At 32.9% G+C, this 21,955-nt stretch overlaps 1 protein-coding gene across 1 annotated transcript in view; it reads right to left on the bottom strand.

Annotated features, from left to right (window-relative positions):
* Nucleotides 1-21,955, bottom strand: part of GABA-B-R1 (gamma-aminobutyric acid type B receptor subunit 1) — an 881,512-nt gene that overhangs the window by 361,757 nt on the left and 497,800 nt on the right. Inside the window, exon 4 of the mRNA XM_072537020.1 lies at nt 18,670-18,877. Within this exon, the coding sequence (XP_072393121.1) occupies nt 18,670-18,877 (208 nt within the window). The remainder of the gene's footprint in view (nt 1-18,669; nt 18,878-21,955) is intronic.

The following is a 21,955-nucleotide window of genomic DNA, read 5'->3' as shown; positions in this document are numbered from 1 at the left end:
AACAAGGTACAGCGACGTCAACAGGGCAAAAGCACGCACTTTGGTTCTAAACGAGCGCTTGCACGTGAACGATTTGTTGGTTGGTACTTGGAACGCTGCGTTGAGCAAACGCGGCGTTTAACGTCCTCATGCATCAGGGCCAAACAGTGGGACAAAAGCGTTGTCAATAAAATCAATCAAATTTTTATCACTGATAAGAAGTCAAGGTCGGTTATAGACAGAAATAAAAAACACTAAACCTTATTACTGAGTAATTAATAAATAGTTTAGGATAAGTAGTTGTAAAGCGAGGTAGAAACCGACGAAAATAATAAACCGAAGAGAGAACAAGATAACAGCTTAAGCAGGAGTAAAAACCAAAGTAAAAAACACCACAAAAACATGAAAAAGATGAAGACAAAAATATACATGCAGTTATGACTAGAACGATAAAAGATATTATGAGAAAAATAAAGAAATAATAAACGAAATAAAGCAGGTGAGGAAGAAACAAGCCGAAAACAATAAGCAATTAATGGAAATGAGGCAAGAGCGTTAGAACTGAAAAAAAGTACTTAGGCGGTCCGATAAGTACTTAGCCTTACCGCCCAATGGCGCCACTGTCTCAAGAGAAATCTACTGTCATGTAATATATTCTCGTAGATGGCTAATGTCAAAATTTTAGCCGAATCTAACTTGTAGAGTTGTTTTAACCGCGTGTGAAAGCGGGAGATTCTTATTTTTTGAAGAGAAATTCAGCAAAATCAAAGAGATCTTGGATACTGTGTACTTACTCTGACCCTTCAATTTCGATGTCAACCCTCAATGGCTACTACGGAGGATGAGGGGACGAAAATCCATGATATTGTATTGACAGAGCGACGACTGAAGATGCACAAAATAAATAACAGAGTAGGCATCTCAACACACCGCATACGTCATGTACTGCATGAACTTTTGGGCGTGACAAAGTTGTCGGCGCTATTGGTGCTGCCTTTGCTTACTCCGGATAATAAGCGCAACCGTGAGACCACTTCAGAGCAGTGTTTGACGTTATTTAAGCGTAATCCGAAGAAGTTTCTTTATTGTTTTTTAACCATAGACGAGACATGGCTAAACTGGTACACACCAGAGACCAAGGAATGGTCGAAACAGTAGACGGCACCCGGCGAACGTGCTCTGACAAAGGCCAAGACTGTCCTATCGACCGGAAAGATGATGGCCACCATTTTCTAGAATTCACAAGAGGTGTTCTACGTCAACTACCTGGAGAAGGGCAAAACGGTCACAGGTCTCTACTACACGGAATTATTGTGCTAATTTAACGCCGAATTGCAGAAAAAATTAAATAAAATGAAAAAATGCTGGTTTTATAAGATATTTGCTTACCTGATAGATACCTTACCAGAATGTCGTATTTTTAAAATTTGTTTATAATGACTTTTGGTAGTTTAAATGCTATTTGACTCGTAGTAAATTAAGAAATAACATTGATTAAAGGTATACTTTTATAAACGCATATAAACAAACGTATTTGCTTTATTCCAACTTTTGTGTTCATCGTAATACAGTGTTGTACCCTTAAATACAGATTTTGTAGTATTGAAAAGAGTAATTAACGAAAACATCTATTTTTTGCCCACATTTGCTTTTCGGTTACCACGTTTACAATTTAAACCAGTTTCAACAAATAAATTTAAAAAATGCATCCAGAGCAAGCCTTGTTCTGTTTGCTAATTCTATTTACCCTTTTTACTGTTTCTCCAATTAAAATGGATTGCAGTACACCATGCAACAATTCTGATCTAAAACAGAATATATTTATCAAATTTCATGGAATTTAACAAACAAGGCAGTGTTGTGTTTATTAATAATAAGCCGCATATAATTATATTTAGTAATATTGAACACAAAGCTTTTAAAATAGACTGAAAACAAATACAGCTTCGTAAAATACGATTTGTTGTTTTGGTATTAAAATAATTATCAAATAGGTTAAAAAATTAATAAAACACTAAATTGGTGTTATATATATATATATATATATATATATATATATATATATATAATATATAATAACGGATTTATTAAGGCTGTCGCCGCTGCTCCGCCTCCAATTTCCATCTTTTTCTGTCATATGCAGTTGCCTCTTCTAAGTCTCTTGCCGTCATTGCTTCATCAATATCGTTGCGCCAACTTCTCCGTGGTCGTCCTCTCTTTCTTCTTTCAGAAGAGATCCATTCCAGTACTCTTCTAGGCCATCTGTACTCTGGCATTCTTTTAACATGCCCGAACCAGATTAATTGTTTTCTTTCTATGTCATCATTGATATTTCGATCCATTTTCATTTCGTTTCTTATTTGTTCGTTTCTAACTCTCTCCAGCTTTGATCTACCGCAGCTTCGTCTCAGATAATCCATTTTTGTCGTCATAAGTTTATTTCTATTAGCTTTGGTGACGTCCCATACTTCCGAACCGTAAAGTGTAATACTTTGGACTATACTACCGTAAATGTGTTTTTTGGTTTCTCGTCAAATTATTTTTTGCCAGAGAAGAGAGTTTAAGGCACGAGTCGCTGCTTTGCCCTTGTTTATTCTTTCCCTGATTTCAACTGCGCTATATTCCTTCTTTGTTGAAAATTACCCCATAAATATTTGCAGGATTGCACGCCTTTGATTTTGGCGTCTTCCAAGACTAGATCACATATTTCATCTATTCCCACTGAGCTATTCCCACTGAGCATTCCCACTGCTACCTCATATTTTTCTTGCAGTTTTCTTACCATATAGCTAAGATCGTAGCTGTCTTCGGCAATTACTACCTGGTCATCCGCAAAGAAAAGTGTATATAGCTTGTTTTCTTCCACCGTTATTCCCATGTTTCTACATTTTTTTACCCATTTCACTAAGGATCTGTCCAAATAGGATGATAGACAGCAGCTTTGTCTTAGTCCCTTTGTTGTTTGAAAAGGAGAGGTGATTTCTTATCCCATTTTAATTCTTGCAAAGTTTTGTGCGTAATATTTTTGAGTGGCGTTAATAAGAATTGGGTTTATTTTCAAGTTACCCATTTCTATCCATAGTTGGGAGATCGGTACACTGTCATGCTTTTTCCAAATCTATTAAAGCTATATGGGTTTCTCTATTTCTCTGCACTCGTTTTTCGATTGCAATTTTTAATGTGAAAATATTATCCATAGTGGAGCGTCCGGCCCTAAATCCCGCTTATTTTTTCGAGTTGTTTGTCTTTAATATCATTTTCTATCAGGTTTCGTAGTACTTTTGAGTATAGTCGGCCTATAGTAGCAATCATATATATATATATATATATATATATATATATATATATATATATATATATATATATATATATATATATATAAATCCTATAGTGTTTTATAAATTGTCATAAAACTTACTACCTCAATTATTACGCTTTCAACGCATTATTCGCACATTACAATTACAAGCTGCCAGACAAACACATTCAATTGCATTATATTCAATCCATAAGTGGAGAACTTTTACGCGTTTGGATCACTCAGAGTTAAAGATAGTAAACAGTATTTCACAGTGAGGCATCTGATAAATTCAATTATAAACAAAACATAAATGGTAGCTTCAGATAAACATAAACGGTTGATAACTTTTTATAGTTTTGTTATTGTTGACAAACGATAAAGAAACCTTAGAAAATAAAGGGTCTAAAGAGAAATAATTGGGGGTTTTACTCCATTCACTTCAAAAGCAATACGCTCTGTTTGCTAAAATCGCTACTTCTATAGTATTTATCCCTATAGATCGAAAGCAGATAAGACGCTCCGTACGAACAACATACAACAGCCAATCGCATCAAAGAAAATCCTTTTTTAAATTAGTTCAATTTGGATAAACCCATTTTCCGCGCCAGTGTCAATATTTATTTCAATTTGTGGCACTTAATACTTTTCGTTTTCAAAAGAGACTGCACCCTATAAGGATCAACAGTTCTTTTTGTTGTGAGCCGTATTCTGAAGTTCTTGGAGAAGGTATTGGGTTTGCTAAGGTTGTTATTGTATGTTTGTTAGGTTAATATTCTTAGAGCGAAATAAAGTGGACATATTATTTTCCGAATTATCTCAAATCGCGTTAGGTTAAGTAAGAAATATATTAAGAAATTTGCAAACAATGCAACAATGTGTTAATAATATAATGGGGTTAGAGAAATTTGTGGAATTCAATATCTTTAAATAAAATATTACATACATTTTTGGCAGAATCAAACAAATTTAACCCAATAAAAATAGTTTTTAAAGGAAAAACTCAACAACGTAAAATTTAAAACTCCGGATAACTCCGTCTCCGGTAAGTGCTGGGTGGATTGAGTAGCTCAGTAAATGCCGGTGCCGGTCCCAAGCCCGGATAAAGGATGGTTAAAGCGATGGGCTAGCAACTCATCCCTTGTCAAAAGAAATAAATGCTAAAAATTTCGAGCAAAAGCCTAGAAATACAAAGGATGGATCAAAACAAAGACGATTAATGCAATGGAAACAGAAAATGATAATGGCTACATGGAATGTACAAGGACTTAGAACCAAAGCGGAAACCATTAGCGGAAAGAAAAAAAAATGTATTCTCACCGAGACCAAGAAAAATGGAAAAGGAAATAAAGAGATAGGAGAATATATACATATCTACAGTAGAGTGAATAAATATAACAGAGCTAAGGGAGGAGTCTATATTGCTATTCGAAAAAATCTTAAAAACAGTATTAATTGTCGGAGTGTATGCCCCAAATGAAGATGCAGATCCAGAAAGTAAAGACGATTTCTACAACAAGATGAATGAAATACTCTCTGAAGTTAAAGAAAACTGTGAAATCTTTATACTGGGAGATTTAAACGGTATAGTAGGGAGAGAAGAAAATAACAGAGTCGTAAGAAGATATGGGAAACAAATAACCAATGATAAAGGAATGCGTCTTAGAAATTTTAATGAAACAATGTCTCTCAAAGTTATGAATGGATTTTTTCAACATAGAGACATCCACAAATTTACATAGATACAACCTACTAGGAATGTGCGCTATGTAACGACTATGTAACTCAAACTTCCCAGCTGAAAACAACTGACGTTAGGGTATATCGTGGATCAGAATGTGGATCCGACCATCGTTTACTTATGGCCAACGTAATAGTTAACTTTCGCAAAAACAATAACACTCAGGTACAGAATATAGAAAAGGGACAAGAAGTAACGAGAGGCCTACACGAAGTACAAAACACCAAATACCACAGAATCCCGAGACACCTATAGAACAATACAAAATGAAACAAAGCAGTTGGTAAGAAAAACAAAAAATGAACACTGGAAAAGTTCACAGTTCACAAAAAGGATGGAAAGCGACTTCTACGGTACACAAAAACAAACATGGAGATTCATAAGAAACCAACGAAAATAAATGGCAGTATTGAAGAAATACAATAACATATCATCAAACGAATGGGAAAGATACCTGACGGAACTGTTTAAAGCAAAGGAAAATAATAATCAACACAATAACGTACCTCAATTAAGACAGGAAATAGAAATCAGTTTTTAGGAAGTAGAAATAGCCATAAATTCACTCAAAAATAGAAAGTCACCATGACAAAACTTATATACAAACTAATATTGCAATGCAAAAAACCAGACTCGTGGAAAAACAGCATAATGATACCAATGTTCAAGAAAGGCGATAAAGAAGACCCCAACAATTATAGAGGTATAAAACTACTGAACACCGCACTTAAACTTACCACAAAAGTCCTAACCAACAAAATCAATAAACTAACAACTTTATCAGAGGAACAACAAGTATTCAGGTCTGGAAGATCATGTGTAGACGCCGTATTTGTACTAAGATAAATCACAGAAAAGGCCATCTAGTACAATAAACTAGCATATCTATGTTTTACAGACCTGCCAAAGGCTTTCAATCGCATCCAAGTCGAAGATGTCTTACACCTACTGTATAAAAGAAACACACCAATCAATAATATAGAAACCATTGAAAACATGTACTTCAATAATCGAATACAGGTAAAGATAAATAACACCACATATACCAGTACAAAGCGGAGACAGACAGGGTGACTCGTTAAGCCCACTTCTCTTTAATATAACAATGGACGAAATAATACAAGCAGTACGTAAAGGTCATGTCTACAGAATGGGGAATAAAGAAAACCAAATATTATGTCCAGACAAGATCTAAGACAAGACACAAAAACAAGAATCTATAAAGCAGTAATTAGACCTATATTAACATACATGGCGAAAACAAGACCTGACACATCCAAAACGAGATGACTACTAGAAACAACAGAGATGTAAATACTCCGACGAATATCAGGAAAATCCGTTGGATAGAGAGAGAAGCGAAAACATAAGAAGAGCATGCAATATAAAAGACATAAACGGATTTGTGACAAAACGGAAACAGGAGTGGAAGGAACACATCAGTCGAATGGCAGAGGATAGGATAGTACGAATAGCACGAGATAAGTCACCAAATGGACGAAGAAGTATTGGCAGACCAAGAAAAAGATGGTGCGACAATTTAAACAATTTTGGAGCCTAATATTTAAGAAGAAACAGGCTTTAAAGCCTACATACAAGAAGAAAGAAGAAGAAGAAGACAAGAAGTAACATCCCCTGAATATAACGTAGAAAGCTTAAAAGAAGATTCAGCAAAATTTCTTTACAAATTACGACTGGCCACAAAATTACAAAATGTGGATCGATAAAATATATCAGCGGAAGAATTATACCAGTAACTTAAAAAATGCATTCATGAGGCTGCAAGTGAAGCTTTGGTGTATAAAGACAAACATGAAACAAAAAATCAATAATGGTGGTCGGAGAATATGCAAACGTTAGTAAACAAGAAGACAACTGCTTGTCAGAAATGGACGTCAACGAGAAAGGAGAAAGATTACAAGATATATAAAAAATTAAATCGAGATGTAAAAAGAGAAGTAGTAAAAAGTAAAAATGAGATGTGGAATCGAAGATGTGCAGAGGTGGATATTTATAAGGGTGAAACAAGAGTTGAGCACGCGTGGAAGGTAATAAAGTCTCTCCGGAGGGAAGGAAAAGAAAAATCTAACTTACAGTTAATAGATCTGAAACAGAGGAAACAACAATATGAGCTCTTACTGACAGAGGATAGATATAAATTCCAAGAGATCGAAATGGAAGAAATATCCGAACATACACGAATAATTAAACGGTAAAGTAGCAGGACCTGGAGACATCCCAATTGAATTGGTAAAGTATGAACCAAAGATAATAATAGTGATGTTGGTTCAACTATTTAACAAATTCTTAGAAAGACAAAATATCCCTAATGATTTTACTGTTGGATACATCAGCTCAATATTCAAGAAAGCGGATAAACGCAAATGCTCTAATTATCAGCTTAGTGGGGAGGTTGTACGGTCGAATAATAAAAGAAAGATTACAATCAGAATACGAAGACATAGAAGAACAAAATAAATTTCGTGCAGGAAGATCGTGCACTGATGGTAAATTAGTTGTGCAGCAGGTAATCGAAAAACGCAAGGCAAGGAATCTATCTACCCACCTATTGTTCGTAGATTTAGAGAAGGCATAAGATACGGTACCTTTGAAAAAACAGTTTTAAGCATTGACAAAAGTAGGTCTCAGTATAGAGTATGTGGATGCTATCGCAAATATATACAAAAGTGCAAGAAGTGTCGTTAAAGAAGGTAACTTTATATCTGAATCATTTTCAATAACAAGGGGCTTAAACAAGGATGTTGTCTATCTCCGAAATTATTTAAAATATATATTCAATCAATGGGAATAGACATAGGCGGTGGTAAATGTCTAACAACTTTATTTTTTGCTGATAATCAGGTAGTCGTAGCGAATGATAAGGAAGACATGGACTACATGTTTAGAAAACTAAAGAAGAAATATGAAAAATGGGGCTCAATATAAATATGTCAAAGACAGAGTATTTTAAAATAGTAGATGATGAAGAATTAGAAATTAGAAACACAAAAACATGCCATGAATATAAATATCTTGGATTTATAATATCTAAAGAAGGCACTACCAAAAGAGACATCGAAAACAGAACAGCAGGGAATAAAAGCGGTAAACATTCTTAACTCTCTACTATGGTCTAAAGATATTAGACAAGAAACTAAATTGACAATCTATCGAACCTTGGTAGAGCTTATTATGACTTATGCCTAGTAGAGCCCATTATGAATTTTTTAAGGAGAGTCATTATAAAGACTTAACGACATTATAAAGAATCATAAGAACTACTTTCACATGTCAGCGCATGCGTTCTGGGAAAAAAGAACCTCACATGTGAACTTTCCAACAATCAGAAATTTAATTATTGCCGACAACTCAAAAAATTAATTATTTTAAATGTAGTTGCATTCGTTTTTCCGTCAGCCTTGGGTACACCTTTACGTTTTAAGTTCAAAGCTACCATACATTTCCAACGATAACTTTTTTCACATAGTAACAAAAAACTACTATGTTGTTACTAGCTAAGTTTTTTTTAACATCCTAACTCTACAATTCTAAGTTACGGTAAGATCTCCAGTGTTTTTGAAATAGATAATATGGTAGCTAATTATAATTTCTTCTATTTCAGCCCTGAATAATTCTCTTTGGCAAAAACGTTCGGCGAAACAATTAATACTCATTAGAGTCTTTCTTGCAGATTTCCCCAATATTTAAGAGTTTACTATATATATATATATATATATATATATATATATATATATATATATATATATATATATATATATATATATATATATATATATGTAAATACTCTTTTCTTTTGGGTGTGGTAGTCAATAAAAACAGAGCTTTGCTAAGGCGTACTATTTATTCTGAATCCAAGCTTTCGGTGGTTTTTTGCCACCTTTATCAAGGTCTACAAAGAAAATTACTATGTTTTAAACAGTTTGAATGGTGCCAAAAAAAGGCTATAAAAAGTATAAAAAACTTACCCGAATGTAAGATTCGTGGCAGAAACAACAACGTTAAATAACATGATATACTGAGGTTGCAATTACACTTTAAAAATTACTGTTAAAAAAAACACTTTAAAATTTCTAAATACGTTAAAAGTTAAAAACAAAATTAAGGACGACATGTTAAAACAGTCGTCGCTGCAGGCTTGATTTCAGTCACATTTCACGAGCAGAAAGAGAACGTGGGTGGACAATTATTGTTTAAATAGTTAGGAGAAAATACAAAAAACAACTTTGAAATTAACGTCTCACAAGATACTGTTTATGAATTTTGAGTACTACCAACTGTATTACCAACTTAAAAATAAGCGGGAAGTTCAAAATGTTATTCATGACATAAGCAATCGAAAGAAAATAGTATTTAGTAAATAGGTTTAGAAAAAATAATAACTCAAACAAAACAAATCTAAATTAGTAACTGAAGTTTGATCACAAGTATTCAATTAATACTGAAATATTTAACAAAAGAAAAGAACAAAGAAAACTCTGAGATGCAAAATAGCTCAGTCAAAAGTCAATATAAAATTGTAAATTTTGCTAAGATTCTGGATCTCAGATCTCTTATTAAGATTGTTATTATCACTCTTGCTGATATGTACCATCTCTAAGAAAGTTCTCTTAAATTTATTTTTCTCTCTGGCTAATATTTTTACATTGTTGAAATCTATCTTATGGTCTAGATCGATAGTATGCTCTGCCAAAGCATAAGTAGGTTTGTTTAATCTACAATCACTCTTATGAGAAATAATACGGCTAGACAGATTCCTTCCAGTTTCACCAATGTACGTGGATGGACATTCAGTACATTGAATGCAATAAACAACATCTGTAGTCTCTAGAGTGGTTAGGGGTTGTTTTATTTTGCTATACAGCTGACGTATGGTTTTGATGTTCTTGTTAGCTATTTAAGAATATCAAAATAGCTAACAAGAACATCAAAACCATACGTCAGCTGTATAGCAAAATAAAACAACCCCTAACCACTCTAGAGACTACAGATGTTGTTTATTGCATTCAATGTACTGAATGTCCATCCACGTACATTGGTGAAACTGGAAGGAATCTGTCTAGCCGTATTATTTCTCATAAGAGTGATTGTAGATTAAACAAACCTACTTGTGCTTTGGCAGAGCATACTATCGATCTAGACCATAAGATAGATTTCAACAATGTAAAAATATTAGCCAGAGAGAAAAATAAATTTAAGAGAACTTTCTTAGAGATGGTACATATCAGCAAGAGTGATAATAACAATCTTAATAAGAGATCTGAGATCCAGAATCTTAGCAAAATTTACAATTTTATATTGACTTTTGACTGAGCTATTTTGCATCTCAGAGTTTTCTTTGTTCTTTTCTTTTGTTAAATATTTCAGTATTAATTGAATACTTGTGATCAAACTTCAGTTACTAATTTAGATTTGTTTTGTTTGAGTTATTATTTTTTCTAAACCTATTTACTAAATACTATTTTCTTTCGATTGCTTATGTCATGAATAACATTTTGAACTTCCCGCTTATTTTTAAGTTGGTAATACAGTTGGTAGTACTCAAAATTCATAAACAGTATCTTGTGAGACGTTAATTTCAAAGTTGTTTTTTGTACTTTCTCCTAACTATTTAAACAATAATTGTCCACCCACGTTCTCTTTCTGCTCGTGAAATGTGACTGAAATCAAGCCTGCAGCTACGACTGTTTTAACATGTCGTCCTTAATTTTGTTTTTAACTTTTAACGTATTTAGAAATTTTAAAGTGTTTTTTTAACAGTAATTTTTAAAGTGTAATTGCAACTTCAGTATATCATGTTATTTAACATTGTTTTTTCTGCCACGAATCTTACATTCGGGTAAGTTTTTTATACTTTTTATAGCCTTTTTTTGGCACCATTCAAACTGTTTAAAACATAGTAATTTTCTTTGTAGACCTTGATAAAGGTGGCAAAAAACCACCGAAAGCTTGGATTCAGAATAAATAGTACGCCTTAGCAAAGCTCTGTTTTTATTGACTACCACACCCAAAAGAAAAGAGTATTTACATATATTTTTTCCAAACTAGTCAAAAATTTTGGACTACTTTTTCTTATATATATATATATATATATATATATATATATATATATATATATATACATAATTTAAAAACAAAAGCACAAAAAATATTAATAAAAACCTAAAGTAATAGGAAGAAATAATTTAAAAAATATGAAAGAATATATTGTTAAAATTATATCGCTTGGTTTGGAACTTACTGGTAGTAAAAAAAAATCCTAAAGAACCTGAACTGATATAAAAGGTTTGATTTGATGTTATATTGACAGCACTTGTGTTAGTTTCTAAATTAAACCATTTATTTATAAACTTGCTCAAAAAGTTTAAACCAACCTTCCGAGATTTCACCTTTCTACACTTATACTTTCCTTACGATCTCCAAAGCTATTACCATCACATTGGTTATTTTGCGAACAAATGTCACAGTTCAATGAATTTCGCTATAGTCAAAACTGATAAATCCATACCTTTTATTCATTCAATTATAAGGTTTTGGAAAGATAGCATTAACAAATAAAAAAAAACACTGCAGCGTGGAAAGCTAAATATCAAAATATCGTTTTTCTTTTACAAAAATAAAATTTACTGTATCATAACTGTTTCCATTTGAAACATTTATTGACACTTCCAATACTTTTCTGAGTGACATTGCGTGTCAGAATAATAGAAGTAATAATACCCATCATTGTTCACGGAAAAATCCATCTCACTCCTATCATGATTGTTTTAAAAACCAATTTTAATGGAAGCGCTTCGACGTTTTAATTAAGCTGAAGAGATGCTTGGACGTTGTTATTAAAAATAGATTTTATTGTGCCAAGAAGTCGAAAAGAGAATATTATGGATGATATTTGCTAGGTAAAATAATCTGAATGCTAAGCATTCGATTATTTAATTAAATTCTTTCGTCAGTTAATTAAAAATACCTAAAAGCACAAATGAGATTTTCAAATTTGTTTTAAAAATATTTAATTATTCAAAAAATACTTTAATGTTTTTGTATGTTTTTGGTGAATGCGCTATTGGCTTTTTTATTCCCACATAAGCGTTGTCAATACGATTACTATTATTACCTTTCACCGATTTTAAAAACTGAGATGTCATAAAGGAACAGTTTCCGTTATATAACAAAGCCAGAAGCTCCAAAAGAATAAAAACTAAACGTGAATGAAATAATCGCGTAACACGTTAATCGCCACGCGGCATTCACAGTGTGCCGCACAATAAAAATTTCTTTACGTTCTGCGACACAGTAGTTATGCCACATGCTGTCAATATATTTTGTTGTGTGGCATTTCTATCACACCGCTGTTGCTAAACATTTATATGGGAGTAATAAATATGTGGCTTGGCGGATCCAAGTCGCTCACTTCCACGGAATTTTAAGTTTCGACTACTAAAGAACTGAATATATGCGGAAAGGTTACTGTTATTCCTATATCGTAAGAAAATTATATATGCTTTGGAAGTTTGTTTATTAGAAAAACCTAAACACATTCTATAAGGAAGATACATTATAGACTTAAAATTAACAACAAAATTTGTAGATCTATATTTTATTGGCAGAATGGGCTATAAAGAAGCAGGAAACACAGTCATTTTTATTGCACATTTCCAGGAAGACCGAGGAGTCTTATAAGGCAGTTTTTGTTATCGTATTACTGTAATATTTGGTGGCAACAAACCACACAATGATTTCTTGTTTCCACATTCTCAAATTTGTGATTTTCTTACTAACTCCTGTGTTGTTGTGGATGAAAAGAATATAGCTTCGAGAATATATTCTTTGAACTCGGTAATTGACATCTTGGCCTTTTAACTTCTTTGTGTAAAACAGATTAATAAGAATTCTAACCATTTTGACAGTAAAAGGTAATAAAACAATTCCCGGTATGTTATATAAAAAAAGAGTGAAAATTAAAGGCGCCACACTCTGATGGTTTGCTGGTGACGAAAAACTGAAAATCGGACAAACGGCGTAACAGAACCGAAAATCGATAGATATCAGCACCTTCACATAAGGCGTATCCAAAATCAGATCGTATTTGATTATTTCACCCCCATTGACCGTATTTTCAGATTTTACAGTAGTTCGCTTTTATTTCGGTATTTTCGAAGTGGTTGGGCTTTTATCAGATGTAAAAGTATATTTTAAAAATATAATTTTTTTGAAAGGAAATGTTTAGATGATATAAAAGAGAAATACACAACGGATTTTTAATAAAAATTCGGTCTGGCTGTTTTAAAAGATATATTCTTTTATTTAAAAATACCTTATTGTGTTTTTTAAATTCTCTTTTACCTGTGTTCTTATTTTAAATACATATTTTATACAATCATAAGTAAATTACATTATCGGTATGAAAATTTAATTTAAAATGATAAAAAGTGAAAAAAGAATAGTAACAGGATAGAAATCATTAAAAAAGGACGAAAATAATACTAAAATTAAACAAAAAATAATTTACGGGTGATCTGAGTAAAGGAAGTGGAAGAGGGTAAGTTTTTAAGTGTAAAAAACGGTTTATTACGATTTTCGACCAAACTATAAGCCCAATGGCAAAAAGCTAGCTAAAAAAGTTGTAAGTAATGAGAAGATCTATAACTTTTGTATTTCATATTTTTACAGAAGCTCAAAATGTATGCGAAAAAGTTTATTTTGGTTTTTCATTTTTATCTACCACAAAAAAAGGATTGAGAACACTCTCCATGTATCCTAACGCTGGCGTTTGAGTTAGACATTGACATTCTCGTTTATCGGATAAGTTTTTTTGGGTATGTTTATACCAAATTTATTACTCATTGATTGGTATAGTACTATTCTCTTGACACTGTCTTATACGGCCTTGAAGTTGACGAATAGATGATGGGTTTCAATGTTAAATTCTAATGTTTACTTAAGGATCTGTCTTATTGAATAAATCTAGTTAATTGTTGATTTTTCTGGAGTGAATCCGGCCTGGTGTTTTCCAACTATGTCCACTGTGTAACCTTGTAGCCTTTCGTGGAGAACATTTGGGTCTCATTTTGCCAGACAAGAAGTAAAAGTTTATGCAGTGTCTGTAGCTGGGCGTCTCCACCATTTCTGTAGAGCTTACTGCAAATTTAATCAGTTCCTGGTGACATTATTTTTAAACTTTTTAATGGCTTGGGTAACCTCTTCAATGGTAGGTGGTCTTTCGTTTTGGGTTGAATAGATTCCAATAATTTTGATTGCTAGGATGTTATCTGCTTCTTCAATATAATGGCCATTAAATTTTGGGTCGAAAAATTCAACTCATCTGTTCAAGATGGAGACCGTATGACTTAGGATATTTCCTTCTACATCCTTACAGCATTACAGCTTTTTATTCTTGGCTTAAGCTCTTTGCTCATTATGTTTAGATTTCTGTAGAACTTTCGAGTTTCTTTTTGATTTCTAAGCCACTCGATGCTTTCTGACTGCTTTTCTCCAAATTACCTATTTTTTTCTTCTTCTTCTTCTTCAAGTGCCATCTTCGTTCCGAAGGTTGGCGATCATCAGGGCTATACGTATTTTCGAAACTGCTGACCGAAACAATTCGTTGCTGCTACAGCTATACCATTCCCGTAGATTCTTTAGCCAGGAGTTTCGTCTTCTTCCTATGGACCTTTTTTCCTGCTATTTTCCCTTGCATAATTATTCGAAGCAGTTCATATCTTTCGCCTCTTGTAATGTGTCCCAAGTATTGCAGTTTTCGTTTTTTGATCGTAAATATGACTTCCTTTTCTTTATTCATTCTTCTCAAGACCTCGACATTTGTGACTCTCTCGGTCCATGATATTCTCAGGATTCTGCGATACATCCACAGTTCAAATGCCTCTAATTTTTTGGTATCAATCTTTTTCAACGTCCATGACTCCATTCCGTAGAACAGCACAGAAAGTACGTAACATCTCATCAGGCGAAGTTTCATTTCAAGGCTCAAATCTCTTCCGCAGAACACTCTCTTCATTTTAGTGAATATGGATCTGGCTTTTTCTATTCTTATTTTGATTTCTGCTGAGCTATCGTTGTCTTCATTTATAAAAGTGCCTAAATATTTGTATTTGCTAACTCGATCGATAATTTCATTGTGTAAATATAAATTTTGAACATTTTGTGTTGATTTCGATATTACCATAAATTTAGTTTTGCTTATGTTCAAAGATAGTCCAAATCCTAGTTTTTTCTTCTATGTAATCTTAATTCTTCTCTTCTGAGGGCGCGGTTTTCCTCCTTTGCTCTTCTTGTGGATCCAGCTTGATTTGTCTTTAGGTATGCTCTATTTTTGTTATTTGTTATTTCTTGGCACTCCTTGTCAAACCATTCGTTTTGTTTAACTTGTTTGGTTTTCCCCAAATATTTCCGTTGAGTTTTAGTTAATATGTTTCTACATTTTTTGTTAGTGTAACATAAAATATTTTTCGAGTAATTAAACTATAAATTCTAATAAATAGTTTAACATTTTTCGTAATGTTTAAAAACAATTTTTTGAATTCGAGTTCTTTCGTTTTTTGCATTTTCTGAGAATATTTGCCATAATATTGTATATTTTTTTACTTCATCAGAAAGTAGCTATTTCAACAAACAAAATGCTTTTGCTTTTATAAAGACTTTTTTTTTTAAAAGCAACAAAAACTATCTGTTCCTAAAAAAACAGATAAAAAAGAAAAAAGTTTATTTTTGGTATAAAAATATAAAAGTTGTAGATCTTTTTATTATCTATCATCAACTTTGCTATTTAACCTTTTTCCATGGGACTTGTAGTCCAAGACTGAAAATCGTGACAAACCATTTTTTAACCCTTAAAGACTCATCCTCTTCCAGTTTCCCACCTCATATTGACCGCAAATTATTTTTTCTTTAATTTTTGTTATATTTTGTTTCTTTTCAAATGGGTTCCATTATATTACTATTTTTTTGGTCTTAAAAATTATGAGCCCTGGACTATCGTCTTCCACATGTGCCCTATCCTTTAAGGACATTGGCGATCATCATGGCCCATTTTTCTCTGTCTGTAGCAATTCTGAAAAGTTTTATTGTTATTTTTTTCTTCACTGTTTTACATTTTTCAGCCAGGTCGAGCGTTGTATCCCAGGTTTTTTTCTTTTTTCATCTTTCTTCTGTGTTTTTACGTGTTTTGTGTATGATATTTTCCACATTCTTTAATAACACCACATCTCAAAGATGGCAAGTCTTTTTTTAGTTGCGTCCGTAATTGTCCAGGCTTCAACTCCATTTGAAAGGGCATAGAATACGTAGCATCTCAATAATCTAGTTCTAATTTTTATTTCAAGTTTTTCATTGCATAGTACTAGTTTCATTTTATTGAAAGTGTTTCTGGCTATCTTTATGCATCGTTTTATTTCAAGGCTGCGGTCCCCTTGGTTATTTATTTCACATTCCAACTGGCCTATAAGTTAGATAATAGTATATTTATTATATTATCTTTAAATGGTCCCAAATTACCGCAACCCTAATGTTATGTAAACTTTTTTTACATCTTTAAAGAGAAGCGAAATCTGTATACAGACACCTGTAACTCATCCTGGTAGTGTTCTGTTTCTAATACCCCAACAAAGTTGTGCCAGGACGATATACCCGAGGGAGTTAGACCTTCGTCCCGCCACCACTCCGATTTCCATTCTCTCTCTCTCTCACAAATTCATAACGAAAACCACACCCACATGACCGCCAAAGACTTTTAACCCCCTGCCTCAGCGAGGCTACCATCTCTCTGTTGCGAGATCCCTCTCCTCTCGTTATTTTGAGAAGAGCAGCTCCCTGATAAATTTGTGGATCCATCTCCAACACATTCCTCATCATTTTCTCCGCCATTTCTCTCACGGAATCAAACATTCTGCAGTTACAGTTACACACAAAGATCACAGTAAAGAAACTGATTGGACTGTGTCCTCTTAAACCTAAAAAAGTAGCTAACTGAAGCAGCCATGGCCTGTAAGCATTAGCGTTAGATAAGAATTCAGCTGTCTGTGTCCACAGTCCATCCAGCTTCGAAGGTTCGGGATAAGTGACTTCGTCCCCTCCGCCACATCACGTGTTGTCTCTTACTCTTTTTGTCGCTGGCCAACTGAAACTAATTTCTTGGCCAGCCTAATTTAACTTACCTCTCGCTCTCCATCCCTTACGACTATAAATCCTAACCCCTTTAATCTCTCAGTACATATATAGAAACACAGCCTTTGATGTGATCACCCACAGAGCGGCAGCTGACACATTTTTGTAGGCACATGCTACCCGCAGTAGACTGTTGACGGGTAATATGAGCCTCTTGGTAGTTGGTATTTCTACCGCCTCACTTCAGGCGGGGGCCGCGTAGAGGACGACAAATTACATAAAACCGTGGAGTGCCTTTCTCCTTTGAATAACTCTGCGGTTCACCACCCTTAAATGTCCCTCCAACTTACACCCTGGTAGACATTAACTCTCAGGTATACTTGACGTACTACGTGATCATTAGTCTCGTTTCCGCGCACTCAAATACAACACTGTCTCTCTTTCTGTAACCTCTGAATACTACAGTCTCCGTCTTATCTTCCGCGAGATAAAGATCATACTTGCTCATTAAATCTTCAACACGAGGACACAAGCGCGCGTAATCCGAAGCAAGGGTTCCTCCCTGTCCCGTACCAACAGAAGCATAGCGAGAATGTCTGCGAATGCAAAGACATATTTTCATATTTTCAGTTTAAGACCAATAGTGATCAACCCCATCAATAATTAGTAAACAAAACTGTTAATGATGAACTGTAATGAACACAAAATATCTATAAAGTTTTGGCGTTTAAAATAAAATAAAAAGTTTCTTACGAAAATTTTTGAACATCGGAGTTTTTAAAAAGTTTTGATAAACGACTTTATCATCCTACAAATATTGCCCGGCTCTTTATAAGTTTTCGATGACTACTGATAGTGTTAGAACCATTAACCACTATTGTTATCTCCTAATGTATTTTTTGTGGCGGTTGCGACATGGCCTCTAATTTTAAAACAATTTGTTTCAATAATTAACCTAGGTTAAGTATTTTTTGTGTTTTAAGATAATAGATAAAATTTTTAATCAGTCTACGTAAACTAAATTGCATAGTTCTTGTTCTTAATTAAGACAAAAACAAATATATACATTTGAAGCATATAGTTTTTGTTAAGCTTTTTGATAAATACAAAGGAAATATCAGTTTTATTGTGTTTTTTTAAGTTACAAAAAATTTTGTCATTTGATAAAGGGCTAATAAACCATATTTATTAAATCTTACTACTACTAACAAACGCTTTACTCAATAAAATAAATTATTAAAATCCCTTCGTCTTGTTAAGTGCTACTGATGTCCAGTTCTCACGATTATCGTGTCTGTTGAACATTTGTAGTGATTATAGACGTCTTTGTCAAATTATTGTTGTCGCTCTAGTTATAGAAAAGAAATACAAATAAAACATTTGTTTAAATATAACTAAAAATATTTTGATATTTATCCGTTTGGGTAAGTTTATTGCATAAACGTGTAATCAATAAATAATTATTAAATACTTAAATATTCGGCAATTTAATAAAATCAAATTATAGACTTACCAGCTTCCATGCACCTCTTCTCGAGATCCTCAACAGTAGATATAAAAACTTCTTCGGCCTGTTGCAAGATGGATATTCTGGACCAGTTAAACTTCTTCATCAACTTAATCCTCGTGGGATTGTGTACAGTAGCGGAGGGATGAGTGCGAAACAATGTTGGAAAACGATTTCTATCCGATAGCGCTGGTGAACTTGCCCCGTAACATAACTGAAACAAAACGAGGCAATAAATAAAGTGAGTTGCTTCCCACGATATGGATTTTACTTTTTGATGCTAGCCATTTGAAAAAGGTTTTGTAGGTGGTATATATTTAATATTACAGTATAAAATGAATACATTTAAGTCTATTGAAATAATTATAGCTTTTTTACAATCACTTTATAAAAAAGGTTGTTTTTTGGTAAAAAATAATCAGTAAATATACAATTAAATTAAAAAAATTAAAATTTTACATTACAATATTTCCACTATAAACAAATTAAGTTCAATTCAAAGAACATTGTACAAAATAATGAGCATGTAGGATCTGTCTTCAGGAAAATCAAAGACATTTTACAAGAAATCTGTAAGAAACATTCTGTACTATCAGAAAATTTGTAAATACTCGAAAAATAGCTAATTTGTAACAGGTTATGTATTTTTGGCATAGGACACAAGAAAAATCAATGGAAGAATGAATTGTAAACGTTCGATATGGTGACGATAGATTGCTCAGTGTGGGGAGTTAACAAAAACTACAAATTCTGGTAAAAAAAGTAGTGAAAGAAGTTGAACAAATACGGTCTTGATATAAATAGAAAAGAATTTAAAATGATGTTAATTACAAAGAAGAATGCATAAATTATAAACAGATTCTTCTTCTTCAAGTGCCATCTTCGTTCCGAAGGTTGGCGATCATCAGGGCTATACGTATTTTCGAAACTGCTGACCGAAACAATTCGTTGCTGCTACAGCTATACCATTCCCGTAGATTATTTAGCCAGGAGTTTCGTCTTCTTCCTATGGACCTTTTTCCTGCTATTTTCCCTTGCATAATTATTCGAAGCAGTTCGTATCTTTCGCCTCTTGTAATGTGTCCCAAGTATTGCAGTTTTCGTTTTTTGATCGTAAATATGACTTCCCTTTCTTTATTCATTCTTCTCAAGACCTCGACATTTGTGACTCTCTCGGTCCATAATATTCTCAGGATTCTGCGATATATCCACAGTTCAAATGCCTCTAATTTTTTGGTATCAATCTTTTTCAACATCCATGACTCCATTCCGTAGAACAGCACAGAAAGTAAACAGATTAGTAAACAACAAATTCAAAAAAATCAAAAACCTACAGATAGCTATCATGGAGCTGTGGTAAATGGAACGGATGACCAAAACATTAAAATTTGAAGATGTATTGAAATTCGGAGATGTATTGAAATTGCCAGCTTCATTTTTATTAAAATAAAAAAAATATTTAATAACTGTGATATAAGTCTCTCTAAATATCTTCACTCTCTAAATATGACTCAGTCACTCTCCAAATATGACTGATAAGATGTTGTAGCATTTCATTTCACCTCGTATATAATAAAACACCGATTATTTATTTATTACATTACATTACACCGAAATTATTCTCAATCCTTTTGCATCTCCTATATTGGTAATATAAACATTTTTAGTCTGTTTATAATAATTATAATTGGTATTTCGTTTGATATTGATTCCGTTTGGATATTGCGCGTCAAATAAATATGAACTTTTCCACTTGGGTTGGTGGGTACATGTATGCGGGAAAGCGAACGATTTTTAAAGATGATATCACTCCTCAATGAACCGCTGCCAAAGCAGTCGGTTTCTTTGTTTAGTCCGGATTTGCTTAAAACTCGTTATTCGTTATTCTTTATTCCTTATTTATCATCGGAAAATGGTGTAAAGTGTAGTGGCAGTTAGAAGAGGCATATTGACTTGGAAGCAGCTAAGATCTCGGCATATGGTTTTCAAAACTGGCAGTTTTTTTGCTTAATTTCATGAGTAAAGAGGTGAACTTAATCATCTCAAAATGCTATTTGGCAGTCTTTGTTTAGCGAGTTAGTTAATTACCGAGTTGTTGTATTCTATATCCCATGCGAGCAACTTGAAAAACAGCGTTTCCAACGTTTTAAGAGGCCCACATGGTTTTAAGTGAAAATTAAGTAGCTGGTTTTAAAGAATACATTTTGTTATCGTCCAGGATAATCTGAAGCCAAATTCAATGTTTTACCTCACAAAGATTTGTCCATTTGGTGTGTCCATGGGTCCTTCTGGGTCATTTGCAGTTTGTGTGGGACAGTGTGTTTGATTTGTATCCAATTTATCCAATTCGAAGGTAACAAACTTTCTTAATAACTTAAAAGGAAATACACAGCCAGTGAAGTAAGGTAGTTTTTGTTAAATTATTCTAAGTAAAATAAACATTTTTCAATAATATACAAAAATTTGCTTTATTGACAAATTAATACATTATAAATAAATGAAATTATAAGTTTTATGGGATAGCTAATTGTAATATCTTAGTTTTTTTTAAATAAAGTTAACTTTAATAATTAATTAATATTAAATCGTATCTAGTTTAATATTAAAATTTTCATGGACCAAGCTTAGAAATTAAAAGGTTTTAAAGGCGTGCGAATAAAGATTGAGCACTCATATAAATCATACAATAACGGAAAATACCTTATTGTAATTCACATATTTAGGCACGACAGATGTAACATCCTGTATCTTATAATGTATAGTAAGGAGATGTAGCATTTAAAGCAGATAAAAAGTTTTTATTTGCCATCATTGTTTTTGTTAAACTTTGATCAAGAATATGGTAATAGGCGCGACACGATTTTCCTACGAAGACATACATAAGGGAACTTGGAAATCTCCTTGGAATGGATTAACCAAATAGATCATATTTATAGTCATTTATGCAGGACACTGTTCGAACTTTTTAAAGATGTTATGTCTTTCAAAGGAGCAAACAAAAATAGTGATCACTATTTGGTTGAGTTACAGTTTACAGCAAAGAAAAAATAAATATTCACAAACTAAAAGATCGAAATGTTGAGTGAAAGTAGAGCAGAAAAAAAAGAGTTAGTGGGTAGGTAATGAGAGATAGATGGCAACAAATAACAAAAACGATAATATCAAAAAACTCTTAAAGCAGGTTGCACGCGAAGATAAAAAGAAAGAGCGTAAATGCCTCAGAAGAAGTATATTTAATAAAAATTAAACTAGAAAATACTATAAATCACTAAAAGCAGCGTTTGAGAATATA

This window comes from Diabrotica undecimpunctata, chromosome 7, assembly GCF_040954645.1.
Source record: "Diabrotica undecimpunctata isolate CICGRU chromosome 7, icDiaUnde3, whole genome shotgun sequence".
Classification (NCBI taxonomy): Eukaryota; Metazoa; Arthropoda; class Insecta; order Coleoptera; family Chrysomelidae; genus Diabrotica; species Diabrotica undecimpunctata.
Note: the sequence above shows the minus strand (reverse complement) of the source record. Positions and strands in the feature narration are given on the sequence as shown.